The sequence below is a fragment of the Oryza glaberrima genome, chromosome 12 (genome assembly GCF_000147395.1).
Source record: "Oryza glaberrima chromosome 12, OglaRS2, whole genome shotgun sequence".
Lineage (NCBI taxonomy): Eukaryota > Viridiplantae > Streptophyta > Magnoliopsida > Poales > Poaceae > Oryza > Oryza glaberrima.
Genome location: NC_068337.1, coordinates 21599695 through 21613525, shown reverse-complemented (window position 1 = coordinate 21613525; position 13831 = coordinate 21599695). Strand labels below are relative to the sequence as shown.

Genomic DNA, 13831 nt, shown 5'->3' with positions numbered 1-13831 from the left:
TTTTCAGCTTTCTGATGGAGGATGGAAAGATACAAGTTACTCTCGGTGATGGTAGCGCACATGAGATGGAAGATCCTCCAGAACTGCATGATCAACATATCATCAACATCCAAGGCTGCCGTCGACATCTTTGCCAAGTTCCTCATTGAAAGAGAAAAGGTCAACAACAATGGTGATGAAGAGAGATATCCATCTGCTATCCTCTATTCAATTAGAGTACTTACTATGGCGGGAGAAGTTGAGATGAAATTAATGGCGACTGACATTGCCCGCATATGTGTTATTCTTCAATTAGTCTAATCTATAGCCTGGTATTGCAGCTGAGATATTATCATTTCTGTAGGAACAAATTATACTTTAGTTTGTAGCAAATTCCTCAAGTAATCTAATCGAGACTAAATTGGAACTGGGATGATACTGCTGTAGGAACAGAATTATGCTTTAGTTTGCAGCTGATCCTTTTTTAGGAACAAATTATGCCAAAGTTTGCATGTTTCGTCTCTCACCCAGCATATGTGGTATAATATGCATCTAGCAGTCTCTTACCCTATTACTGTATGGTCTACTGGAAGTAATTGCATGTTAAATCTTATATTTTAGAATTGCAATTGCATACTAATTTTTTATCTGGCATTACATTTATTTTTTTGGAATTGTTGTGATTACAATTGAGTTGTGTGGTGGATTAGAATCGAGAATTGTGTGTTGGCATGTATCCACATGTTGGTCACTGCTACGAGCATTGCAGATCTGAAATTTGAAGCTGATATGATGAACAACGACGAGAGTTGAGACTAAGGACCTGTTTGGAGAGAGCTTCTAGCTGCTGCAGCTTCTCCCAGAATTAGAAGCTCCCTCAAACATTTCAGTTTTTTATCCAGATTCCGAGAAGATATAGTCGTAAAATCCAAAAAATGAAATAGAACCAAAAATTGAAAAACTCAGTTTTTCCAGATTCTCAGAAGCTGGCTACAATCTCCGAGCTTCTGATGATGAAGATAGAACTCGAGAAAGTGTTCATAGATGATTACTCGTTTGTCAGCTGATAATTTAATTGTGATGATTTACTCAGCTTGTTTGCAGTGCTGTGATTTACTTACATATGCTAGTGAAAACATATAAATTGGCGAAGTTTGACCAGGAGCACTAAAGTTTTATTGGGTTTTCAGTTTTCACTTCATTATTTTGCCGTTTCTCTTTGACCAAGGTCAACCGAACTGCGGTTGAGCGAGGCGGTTCCATTCCCACCGTCCGATTACGACACGTGGCGCGATCCCAGCGGCCTAAACCCTTCCACCAACTCCCCCCCCCCCCCCCCCTCCCCCCTCAAAGCCTTCGCCTTCCTTCCTCTTCCACCCAAGCGGCGCGGCGAGCAGCGGCCGGCGAGGCGAGGCGAGCGAGGCAGGATGAACCTGGCGCAGTGTCGCGTCCAGATTCATAGGCCGCGCCGACCTATAAGTACACTCGCGGGGCACGCTCTCTCTCTCTCCGAGGATTGCGGTTGCAAGCAGGATAAACGGCCACCGGTAGGCGTCGGCGGAGAGGAGAGGAGCAAGAGAGGGTGGGAAGGAGAGGCACCTCCGGATTAATTCCTCCGCGGGAGCTGGATATTGTGAGGGAATCGAGGTGGGTTTCTTGGGGTGGGGATTGCGGGGGGTTCTTGGTTTTTGATCGGGCAATGCGGTTTTTGGTTCTTTGGTGTTCGCGTCTCTGTTCTTGGTTGGTTGGTTTGGTGCTGTTCGTGGCTAATTTCTCGGTGTTGCTTCCGGTTTCGGTTGAGTTTTGCTTCCTCTCGAGTGAGGATTTGAGTGTTTTGGTGAGTGTTCTTGGATCATCCGCGTCTTGCTTTGAGGGCTAATTCGAGTTGTTGGTTGTCGTTTCAGCGATCGAGTCGTCGTCGTCTTCCCCTGAGCAATCCGGACGCACGCGCCCCCCGCCTGTTCTGCTTCCATCTTCTCCACGCGGATCGGCGAGACAAGAATCAGGAAGCACCCAGGTAAAGAACACCAGACTCACTTCACTTGTTGTTGCAACCATTATGGCCCCTTCTGTCGTTCCTGGACTATCTGATCGAACGCCATCTGTGTGTTCGCGCAAATGCTTCAAAGGAGCAGGAATTAGTGGTTTCAGTTCATGTGTGCTTCATCTTGCGTCTCACAAACGTTCTTGCCGACCTTGCAGTTTTCTGGAATTCCAGCTACTATAACACAAGCCATAGCCATTTCACTTGTTGTTGACTTGTTGCTTTTTATGTTTATTATTGTCTTTCCTGAACTACTCCTTGAATTGCTAACTTGGTGATTGCAAACATGCTTCAAAGAAGCAACATTAGCTGAGTTCATATTTGCTTTTCCAATTTTTTTTGCCACTGTAGATAGTGATTCTGCCTTTGTTTTATATACAGCAAGCTGAAGAAACAATAGCCGAGTTCATGTTTGCTTTATCTTACAATGTTCATAGAATATCCAGTTTGGCCACTGTAGAAAGTGATTCTGCTTTTCCATACAGCAAGCTGCAGATCTTTTTTTTTTTCCCTTGGTGGTGAAGGCCATGGTTCTTGATGCATTACTTGGTTTGCTTCCATGGCAGAGCAGTTCTGTAGTTTGTTCAGTCACTTATCCTATGTGGTTCTGAATTTTACCTCTGGGTTGAGAATTGGAGCAGTTTAATGAGCTTTCTTGATCGCTTGCACCTGCTTTGAGGGCTAATTCACTTCACGCATTCTTGTTTCAGCGATTGAGTCGTCATCTTTCCCTGAGCAACCCGGAGTGCCCCACCTATTCTGCTTCCTCTTCTCCACACGGATCGTCGAGACAAGAAGCAAGAAGCATCCAGGTAAAGAACGCCATGCTCACCTCACTTGCTGTTGCAACCATTAGGGCCCTTTCTGTTGTCCCTGTACTATCTGATGAAATGCCATCTCTGTGTTCACGCAAATGCTTCAAAGGAGCAGGAAATTAGTGGTTTAAGTTCATGCTTGCTTCATCTTGTGTCACACTGTGTTCTTGCCATCCAGATATGGCTGAAGCCATAACTTCTTCACTGGTTGTAAGGTTGTTGACTCGTTGCTGTATGTTATTATTGTACTTCCTGAAATTTTCCTTCAAATGCTAACTTAGTGGTTGCAAACGTGCTTCAAGGAAGCAACAATATCTGAGTTCTTGTTGCTTTGTTTTACGGTGTTAAATACAGTATCCATTTTGCTTACAGTAGATAGTGATTCTGCGGTTTTATAAAGAAAACTGACGATTGATTTCCCCTGAGTGGTGAAGGCCATGGTTCTGGATACATTGTTTGTTTCCATGGCAGAGCAGTTATGTAGTTTTTCTTTTGTCACTAGTACTATATGCGTCTGTGATGCTAGTTCTTACTAATATTGTGTTTTGTGTTGTTAATATAAATATATCTTGGTGAAAATTTCTGTTTTGACATTCATATTGTACATACTCAGTAAGCTTTAAAATTATCTGACAATAAAATGCGTATGATGCAGCAATTGGTGAATTCATGTTTTCTTCCTTATGCTATGTTCTAACTTAGTGTAACTTTCCAATGATACAGATATGGCACCAAGAGGAAAGCCTTGGAAGCATTGTTGCAACAAGTGCGACAAGAGCTTCCGTTCAGGGAATGCTCTTGGAGGCCACATGTCCTGCCACAGGAGTGTTGGTAATCAGCCAAAGAGCACGTCAAGCCCGCCCACTGTTGTTGATCTGCACATGCCACTGCTGAGTTCCTGTGATGATAATCTTTTGCTTTTGCCCCCAGAAACACAATGCCAGATGTGCTCAAAGGTGTTCTCCACCTCCGGATCGCTGAGGGAGCACATGATGATGCACGGTGGGGAGAAGGTGGTGGTCAAGGCTGAGGAAGAAGCTGCCGGGCTGATTGAAGCACTGGGCATTGCTGATAGCGTGCAAGATGTAATGGTGTTTTCTTCAGTGAAGCGTAAGCGATCATTCCGATCAAAGAGGCAGACACCAGCACTCAGTTTGGAGGAGATAGAGGCTGCAGATGCTCTCCTACTGCTTTCAGGGTGCTTTGACAAGACTTCAGCTTATGAGGATTGCTATCTGGGAGATATAGAAGACAGTAGCTTGAGATCCATTGTGCTGACAGAGGTTAACATGAATGCCGTGGATCGTTGTTCGGTTCGATCTGTTGGCTCCAAGGAGCCAATAAATGATAATAACTCAGGTTACAAGGATTGCTATGGACAAAGTGACAAGGAAAACTGTTTGATCGTTCCCAAGGAGGAGATGGATCCGAATGATTTTGATCATGAGCTGGTTAGAGATGCTGCTCTCAGGAAACCAAGAACCGACAATTCAGATGAGGAGATGAAGTTTGGTGATCTTCCAGCTGCTGCTATGAAGGACAACAGCCACCGTTGCAATACCTGCGGAAAGTCATTTGGATCAGGGCAGGCACTGGGAGGCCACATGCGACGTCATTATGTTCGGAAGTGCAATCGTCAACGGGGTGTTGCTGACCGCACTGGTTCTGTTCTTATGAAAGTGCAAAAGCTGAAGCTTAGATTGGACCCCATCTTGTTTGATGTCACACTTCCAGCTCTCACTGATGGAGACTGCTGCATTTCTGTGGGTGTGAAGCCTGAACCTCAGCTGTGGTGTGTCACGAGCAATCTTCAGTGAACCAATCCGGTGCTCGATGTGGTCTGAAACTCTCTGTTCTTTTGGTGAAATCTGGGGTGTTGTCTGAAACTGGTACAGTTCCTTGAGCTGTCTGTAGACTGTAGGTAGTTCATCAGCCAGGAAGCAAAAAAAACCCATGTTGTCTTCCGATAGATAGTCACAAGCTCACAATACTGATAGGAGTAGTTCTCTTGACTGACAAACTTCCATGGACAGCAAAGGCCAGGATCTTGAGTGATAGCTTGGTTACTGAACAGTGAAGCTGATTTCCATGTTGCATGCAATGCAATGGACGAGCTTGTCATTTTTTTTTTGTACCAACAATCTGTAAAATCAGTTTTGCTTTGCTTTCTGTAAATGTCTGTACCTTGATTCTTGAAAGGAATGCTGGTCAGAATGAGGTGAATTTTTGTACTAAATGGTGATATCCTCATTGTATGCACTGATCAGTCAATATTAAAGTACAGTGACATTTTTTTTCAAGAAAAAGAGAAGTGAGATAGGAGTAGTTCTCTTCACTTGAGTGATAGGAGCTTTTCAAATTTTCTTTTGTACTGACGATCTGCAGATCAATTTTACTTTGCTCTACACTTCTGTGTTTCTGTAAATGCTTGTCTGCTGAAAGAAATGGTGGTCAGAATGAGGTGATTTTAATTTGTACACTAAATTCTAAATTTTGATATATATTCTACTAATCAGTCAATATTAAACTACAGTCTCAATTTTTCAAGCAAAACCAGTATATGATGTTTTTTTTTTCTCATGATAGTAATGTGACAAGTTCTTCTTGACAACATCACAGCCGTCCGATCATGACACGTGTCCTCATCCTGCGCCTCACCACGAACCCCCTCTTCTTCCCCGATGCGTCTCTCTCTCCCCTCCTCTCTCCGCTTCCGCAACCAAAACCTCCACAGCTCGCCGCGGCGCTGGCGCGGCCGCGCAGAATGAACCTAGGACGCGGTACAGTCCAGGTTCATACGATGCGGCGCCCTATAAGAGCACCCGCGCGGCTCGCACGCGCGGCGGTCAGTTTACAAGCGCCGTCCACCGAGAGATCGAGCTCCAAGAATCGGAATTGGTGGGGTGGGTTTAGGAAGCTCGATTCCTCGCCGCCCGTGAAGGCATTGGTCAATTGGCCCCCCCAAGAACCGTTGCTTAGCGGCCTAGGAGGCTAGGACCCCGGGCCTGGAACAATCTGAGGTGGGTTTCAGGTTCTTGGGGTTCTTGGTTTGCTGTCCATGGTCGGGTTTTCCAGTTCTTGATTTGGTCTTCCACCAAGAATTTGGGCTCTTGGTTTCGTTTGCCTGATTCGATGAGTGCATTTCCTGTGTTGTTTGTTTCAGCGTTTCAACCTGCATGATTTTCGCCTTTCCCTCACGAATTTGATCGCGAGTTCGCTACCCACATTCGCTAGAAGCCTTCAGGTGCAGGTTCCGTGCCCATCCTACAATCTGAAGCTCTAGTTTTACTATGTAAATTCTTTGCGCATTGTGAATCTTGGTGTGTCCGTGTTTGGCTAAATGCTCGAAATAAAGCAAAACAAATAGCGAGAGGAATTCCTCATGATTAAAAACTCTCTAGCTCTTGGTTAGTAAACGATTCTATGATGGTGTTTCAGTTCTTGAGTTGTTTTGTCATCAGCCAAGAATTCTGAGTCTTCTTGCTGATCCATTTCTTCTTCTTCTTTTTCTTGTTTCTGGAGCAACCTGTTGATTGTTACCTTGAGAAATCTGATTAGTTCTTGTCTTCCTTAATTGATCACGTGGTAATGTTTACGTTTTGTAAGTTATTGCTTAAAAGTTGAAAGAGTGGCTTGCTTTGTTCCTTCTCCATGCTGCATGTTTACTTACTGCGATATGACCTTGCTGTGATCCAGAAATGGCTTCTGATGTTCCTCAAGATGATGTGCAATGCCATTTTTGTGGCACCTACTTAAGGCCAAGAAGTTTTAGGAAGCATCAGCAGCGTTGCAAGTACAATCCGGATGCGCTTACGCGAGAGAATTTGCCGGCAAGTTCGATACCAGCATCTGCTACAAGAGCGACGCATTCAGGTGCAGATTCTGTGCCCATCCTATGATCTGAAGCTCTAGTCTTTACTGTGTAAATTCAATTCACATTGCAGTGGCTATTCTTAGTTTTGTGATCAAATGGTGTCCCTTTATTTCCCTAAATGCTTGAAATAAACCAGAAGTTAGCAAGAGGAATCACCCCAAGACAAAACTCTCCAGTTATTTGTTAGTTCATGGTTCTGTAGTGGTGTTTCAGTTCTTCAATTGTTCTGTTGATGGCAAGAATTTTTGCCATTTGCCAAGAATTGATCACATGGTATTAGTGTTTGAATTTTGCAACTATTTACTTGAAATAGTGGCTTGCTTGCTAAGTTCTGATTCTCTATGATGTGTGTTTACTTACTGCGACTTGCTGTGATCCAGAAATGGCTTCTGATGGTCCTCAAGAGAACTGTCAGTGCAGTTTTTGTCACAAGGACTTCGAGGGTAGAAGTTCTTGTGCAAAGCATGAGCTGCAGTGCAAGAACAATCCCGACGTGCATTCGCAAACAGAACCTTCAGGCAATGCTCAGGGTGGCATAGGCAGCTTGGATGTTCATGTACCAAGGCAAAAGCGAACAGCCAGAAATCAGCCGCTGCCAGAACAACATCTGAAGAAGCCAGCTTCTGATTATGCTCAGGGTGGCACCAGTGATGCACCAGAGACTCCACCGAAGCCAACAACAAGTGAAGTGAAAGTGGATTCTGCTGTCAATGCTCCTGATATCACTATTCCTGACAACAAAGATCCTTCTGTGATGCAGAAACAAAAGAAGAAGCTTGATCTCAATCTGCAACCTCACAGTGACAGTTCAGATCAGGAGGAACAGGCCGACAATTTCAGCTCTATCAATGATCTCAGTACAATTGGTACAAATTCAGACAAGAAGAAAAATACCATCACTGGTGTTGCTGATACCAATATTCCTGACCACAAAGATCCTTCTAGGATGCAGATGCAAATCAAGCTTGATCTCAATCTGCCGCCTCACGACGACAGTTTCAGCTCTATGGATGATCTCAATGCCCTGGTTCCCGCTGATACAAATTCAGACAAGGAGAAGAAGACTGATAATGGTGGTGCTCCCGCTGATGCAAATTCAGACAAGGAGAAGAGAACTGACAATGGTAGTGTTCCCACTGGTACAAACTCAATCAAGGAGAAGAAGACTGACAATGGTGGTGTTGATATCAATATTCCTGACCACAAAGATCCTTCGGCGAGGCAGGTGCAAAAGAAGCTCAGTCTCAATCTACCACCTTGCAATGACAGTTCCAGCTCTATGGATGATCTCAAAACTCTGGCTCCCACTGATACCAATTCAGATAAGGAGACGAACACCAGCAATGGTGGTGTTGATACCAATATTCCTGACCACAGTGATCCTTCTGCGATGCAGACGAAAAACAAGCTTGATTTCAATCTTCCGCCTCGCAATGACAGTTCAGATTCATTAGTCTGAAATGAAAGACTTGATTTTCGTCTACTGGTAGATAGTTACAGGCTATGATACTCATACGACTTTCTGTTTCAGAAGCAACAAGTGTACAAACCTCTTCTGAATGGCAAAGTCCATACTTCTGTATTCTTTGCACTCTTGCTTCGATAGTGAAGCAGTGTTATTCAGTTACATGCAATGGATGAACATTTTACTACTAACAATATGTTCTAATGCATACACTTCTCTGTTTCAGTAAATATGGATATACTAATGAGTAACGACATGATTGCTGTGTAAAAAGATTCTGGTTAATGTTTGTGTAATTTGGTTGTTGCCTAGATTATGGCAGCCTTGATGTGATGCCATACTGATCTATGAGTGTGTTATTGCTGTTTTTTTTTTTAATATTGAAAGGCCATGGCTTGGATGTGTGTGCTAGAGCAGTTTTGCTCAGTTCCTGCAATGTACTGTTCCATGATATATAGCTGATATACCTTGAAATGATTTCTGGGTAAATAAATGCTACTTAAATTGGTGCAGACAGTAGTGCACTGGCCCTTTTGCTCTTGGGTGTTTCTTGCGAAATATGGCTTGATGTGAAACTGAGCCTGGTGGCCAGTTGTGCTTGCTTATACAGTTATACTTACCGGTTAGTAGCATGTGCACAACTTGAGGTTATTCCCATTTTGTGCAGTTGGTACTGTATATTCTGACCAGTTAGTGGTAAGTATGATGTGATTTTGGCCTCATTAAAAGTTAGTCACATTTTGTTCTTTAAGAAAATGTCATTCATTTTTCTGAGATCAGTTTCTGTGAACTTAATTTGGTGCCAATCTGCAGTTGCTCTCTTCTCCTTATGGAGTCACTGCTGCCTTGTCAGATTTCATTAGTTTTGCCAAGGTTCACTTCTCAACTTGTTGATACATACTATAAGCTTATTTAAAGTTGAAAATTCTACCTTCAAGAAAGACAAGAACATAAATGAAGCTTTGATACAACCTGAAATCAGTCCAGTAATTGTGTCTTTTAATTAACAACACTGCCTTTTTGCATCCACCACTGTCAGAATCAAATTTACACTGCAAATACAGTTTTTGCAAGGAGTGGCATATCCAGAAAGAAATCGATGCTCATTTTTTCAGAGTTCAGCAGAAAAAAAAAACTGATGCTCTCATGCTCAGCCTGTGACGTGCATAGATTCCTCCAAGTATTTCTGCTTTTGTCAAGTTATTCCATAATAAAGAATTACTCTCTAAGTTTCAGATTATAAATCATTTTGACTTTGGTCAAAGTTAAACTATTTCAAGTTTAACTAAGTTTGTAGATAAATATAGTAATGTTTAAAACACAAAATTAATTTCATTAAATCTATAATTGAATATATTTCCATAATATATTTGTCTTGGGTTGAAAAATGTTGCTACATTTCTCTACAAATTTGGTTAAATTTGAAGTAGTTTGACTTTGACCAAAGTTAAAATGATTTACAATCTGAAACATAAGGAGTACCAAATTATGATCACTTGCATTATGTGAACTTCTCATGATAATGTGGCTGCAGTGGCCAGTGGCATTGACAGGTTCTTCTCCGCAACACCACAGCCGTCCGATCATGACACGTGTCGTCATCCTGTAGCCCACCAAGAACCCTCTTCTTCTTCTCTTCCTCTCCCACCTCCGCAACCAAAAACCCCCCGCTTCCACAGCTCGCCAGCGCCGCCGCGCGATGAACCTAGTACGCGGAAGAGTCCAGATTCGTAGAATGCCGCGGCCTATAAGAGCACGAGCACCCTCCCCTCCCCCCCCCCCCCCCGGAACAACTGCTGGGTTGGTGACATACGTGGCGCCCTCACTGTCCCGGTCATCTCTCAGTTCCTGTTAGTCTGGGACGTGGTGCTTCCTACCCAGCTCTCGCCGGGTGTTGAGGATCACCTCATCTGGCGTTGGACGGGTGACCAGTGCTACTCAGCGCGATCGGCGTATCAGGCGTTCTTCCTTGGCCAGCACTCTTTTGCCTGTGCCGACTTACTCTGGCACGCGAAGGGCCCTACTAAATGCAAGTTCTTCCTTTGGTTTGCATTTCAGCAGCGCTGCTGGACTGCCGATCTTCTCCAAAAGCGTGGTATCGATAGCCACTCTGCTTGCCCCTTTTGTGCTCAGGAGCTTGAGACAGCAAACCACATCCTCATCAATTGCGTGTTCGCTCGGCAGGTCTGGCTCCGCGTGTTGTCCCCTCCTGGCTAGGCTGCCCTCTCTCCCCCTCGTGGCAGCTGGCTCCAGGATTGGTGGTCATCCTCCAGGGTATGTTTACCTGAGCACCTCCGCAGCGGCTTCGACTCCTTGATACTCCTAGTCTCTTGGCAGCTGTGGAAGGAACGAAACTCCAGGATTTTCGACTCTGCGCTCGCTTCGGTCGCAGTGGTTCTGGAGTCCATCCGCTCGGAGGGCCAGCTGTGGTCTTTAGCCGGTGTTACCTTTTTTGGGATTTCTTGGGAGTGTAGCGTGGCTCTGCCCCCTCCCGCTGTTTGGAGTTGCGTTTTTAACCGTCGTAGTAGTTCCTAGCTTCAAGTCCGGCATAAGCCAGTCTGGCTGATTGCTTTGTGTAACAAAAACTCTTTTCCTGCTAATATATTGACGTGCAATCCTTTTGCGCGTTCGAAAAAAAAAAAAGCACCCTCCCCCGCGCTCGCGCGCTCGGTTCAGTCTACACGCGGCGTCCACCGAGAGAGACTGACCTCCAAGAAAGCGGAAGAAGAGAGAGCGGGGCGGGTGGGGATTAACAAGAAGCTCGATTCCTCGCTGCTCGTGAAGGAATCGCTCCCCACGACGACCTGGACGTGTACCGATCTGAGGTGGGTTCAGGACTTCAGGTTTCTTTGAGTTCTTGGTTTTGCTGTTCATGGTGTGGTTCGGTTCCAGTTCTTGGTTTGGTCTTCCCGCCAAGAATCTGATGCGAGATTCGTCTCTGAGTTCTTGGTTTGTTTGCCTGATTCGATTAGTTCATGCTAATGAATTGGTTGCATTCATTGTTTCAGCGGTTGGGCCTGCAGGAATTTTGCCTTCCCTGACGAATTTGATCGCCTTCCCGCGTTCTGAAAGTGAAACCCTCACGCATTCAGAGGTACGGATTCCGTGCCCATCCTGTGATCTGAAGCTCTAGTCTGCTCCGTGTAAATTCAATCCACATTGCAGTGGCTATGTGACTATGTCCTGTCTTTTCTTGATTCTGTGATCAAATGGTGTCTCCGCGTTTGGCTGAATGCTTGAGATAAAGCAACAATTAGCGAAAGGAACTCCTGATTAAAACTCTGTAGCTCTTGGTTAGTTAATGATGTTGCAATTTGGAGAATTTGGGGAATCAACTCTTTGATTACGCTCAAAGAGAGAGACGGGAAATATCTAAATACCCCTAGATATACTACCCTTTAACAAATGATTCTGTGGTGGCGTTTCAATTCTTCAGTTATTCTGTCGATGTTAAGAATATTTTTGCCATCAGCCAAGAATTTGTCTTGGTTCTGTGAGTTCTTGCTGATCCATTTCTTTATTCTTGTTTCTGGAGCAAACATGCTAGTTCTTGTCTTTCTTAATTGAGCACATGGTAATGTTCGCATTTTGAAGTTATTGCTTGACGAAAGAGTGGCTTGCTTGTTTAATTATCTTTCTCCATGATGTGTGTTTGCTTACTGCAATGCGACCTTGCTGTGATCCAGAAATGGCTTCTGAGTGGGACTCACCATGCCAGTTTTGTGGCAAGAACTTCAAGAGAAGAGGTAATCTGCTAAATCATGAGTTGACCTGCAAGTACATTTCGGATGTGCATCGGCAAACAGAATCTTCAGGAGATGCTCAGGCTCGCAAGGATATTTTGGGATTTCATATACCAAGGCAAAAGCGAACAGTTCCCACATTCCCAGCTTCTGATTATGCTCAGGGTGGCATCAATGGTGCAACAACAAGTGAAGCGAAAGTGGATCGGGATCCCGAAGAAGAGACTGATGTTTTAGAGGCTCTCTTGCTTCTCAGGGAGCAACCTGCCTATCCTGGAGAAGAGACATTTTCTGATGGTGAACCAGGTGCTGGTAATGTAGATGATGAACCAGCTGCTAGTAATCCAGATAAGGTGCTGACGATGTGCTCTGACAAGGGTTCTTCATCTCCTGTGGAATGTTATGGAGGTGATGAGAGGAGGGTCGGTGCGCGCGCCATTGCGGGGGTGGAGGAGGATGATCTCAACCCAAATGTTGGTTGTCGAGGGGTCACCGATTGTGTTGATGAGTCTGATGTGATTCAAAAGCAAAAAAAGAAGCCTGATCTTAGCGTTGCCGATCTCAGGGACCTTGTTGAGATGAAACAGCAAAACATGAAGGCTGATACCAATATTCATGACCAAGGACATCCTTCTGTGATGCAGATGCAAAAAAATGAGCTTGGTCTTGATCTACTGCCTCACAAGAACAGTTCAGATCACGAGGTACCAACCCTTAGTGTCAGCTCTATGGATGATCCCGATGGCCTGGTTTCCACTGATACAAACTCAGATAAGGAGACGGAGACTGTCAATGTTGGTATTGATATCAATATTCCTGAGCAGAGAGAATCTTCAGTGACGCGGATGCAAAACGAGAAGCTTGGTCTCAATCTGCTGCCTCGCAATGACAGTTCAGGTCATGAGGTACCAATCCTCAGTGTTAGCTCTACCGATGATCTCAACTCCCTGATTCCCACTGATACAAGCTCAGATAAGGATACAAACTCAAATGTAGCAGACAGCTTAGGCCACTGTCCTGCACAAGAGTAGTAGTGGAGTCCTTGTTGCGGTGAAAAAGGAGGTGCAGGCCTAGTGTTTCTGATCAAACTCTTGAAGTGAAACCTGAGGGTGAATTCTGAACTGCAGCCATGAAGGGTGGTTCAGTGTGCGCCTACGTTTTGTGTTTTGTCTAACTGATGATGGTTTTTTGATTCATTGGTCTTCATATTCATCGGTCTGAGGTGAAAGACATGATTTTTGTCTACTGGTATATAGTTACAGGCTATAATACTCATACTATCTTTTTGTTTCGTAAGCAACAAATGTACATACCTTTTATGAATAGCAAAGTCCATATAGTTCCTGTATTCTTTGCACACTTGCTTCCATAGTGAAGCTGTGTTGTTCACTTAGATGCAAGTGATGAACATTTTACTACTAATGATGTGGAGTTCTAATGCATTTTACTTTGGCTTTACACTTCTCCGTTTCTGTAAATGGTGATATAGTAATGACACGGTTCCTGCGCAAAATGATGCTAGTTAATGTTTGTGTAATTTGGTTGTTGCTTGGATTAAGACAGCTTTGATGACTCCATGGTTTCCATGTCATGTATTGATCTATGAATGTGATGTTCCTTTTTTTCTCTTTGTTTGGATGTTGAAAGGCCATGGTTCTGAATTTGAATGTATTGCTCGGATGCATGCTGGAGCAGTCTTGTTCAGTTTTTGAAAATCACTTTTCCTTAGCATTTTCTTTTCATGTTCTGTATATGCTGATATATCTTGAAATGATTGTTGGGTAAATATATTCGGTGCCAGTTAAAATTGGTGCAGATTTCTGGTTCTTTTGCACTTTGGCGTTTCTTGCGGAAAATGGAAATGAATCCATTTGTAGCTTTGCTTATACCTACAGTTAGTACTATGCTTTC

The 13831-nt window shown here is 44.0% G+C and overlaps 3 protein-coding genes across 4 annotated transcripts; all 3 read left to right on the top strand.

The window, feature by feature from the left end:
* Positions 1 to 1372: 1372 nt before the first annotated feature.
* LOC127756904 (uncharacterized) lies at positions 1373 to 5209 on the top strand. 2 transcript variants are annotated; one of them, XM_052282288.1, is made up of 5 exons: positions 1373 to 1626; positions 1884 to 1996; positions 2734 to 2835; positions 3562 to 3669; positions 3769 to 5209. In XM_052282288.1, exons 4-5 carry the CDS (start codon positions 3564 to 3566, stop codon positions 4653 to 4655), a joined length of 993 nt encoding a protein of 330 aa, XP_052138248.1. In that variant the 5' UTR covers positions 1373 to 1626; positions 1884 to 1996; positions 2734 to 2835; positions 3562 to 3563; the 3' UTR covers positions 4656 to 5209. The 2 variants fall into 2 exon arrangements, with proteins under 2 accessions (XP_052138248.1, XP_052138247.1); XM_052282287.1 differs by having other exon boundaries at positions 3562 to 5209.
* Positions 5210 to 5586: 377 nt separating this feature from the next.
* On the top strand, positions 5587 to 8346 carry LOC127757919 (uncharacterized). The gene is made up of 3 exons (XM_052283510.1): positions 5587 to 5858; positions 6535 to 6711; positions 7093 to 8346. Exons 2-3 carry the CDS (start codon positions 6537 to 6539, stop codon positions 8169 to 8171), a joined length of 1254 nt encoding a protein of 417 aa, XP_052139470.1. The 5' UTR covers positions 5587 to 5858; positions 6535 to 6536; the 3' UTR covers positions 8172 to 8346.
* A 3519-nt stretch (positions 8347 to 11865) lies between these two features.
* On the top strand, positions 11866 to 12951 carry LOC127756983 (uncharacterized). Its single transcript, XM_052282370.1, has one exon. The coding sequence runs from the start codon at positions 11866 to 11868 to the stop codon at positions 12949 to 12951; it is 1086 nt and encodes a 361-aa protein (XP_052138330.1).
* Positions 12952 to 13831: the final 880 nt, after the last annotated feature.

Bases quoted from the DNA above. Each gene is read 5' to 3' on its own strand.
- LOC127756983 (XM_052282370.1), top strand. From the start codon at position 11,866: ATGGCTTCTGAGTGGGACTCACCATGCCAGTTTTGTGGCAAGAACTTC.
- LOC127757919 (XM_052283510.1), top strand. From the start codon at position 6,537: ATGGCTTCTGATGTTCCTCAAGATGATGTGCAATGCCATTTTTGTGGC. The intron at 6,712-7,092 runs GTGCAGATTCTG...GCTGTGATCCAG, and splicing joins TACAAGAGCGACGCATTCAG to AAATGGCTTCTGATGGTCCT.
- LOC127756904 (XM_052282287.1), top strand. From the start codon at position 3,564: ATGGCACCAAGAGGAAAGCCTTGGAAGCATTGTTGCAACAAGTGCGAC.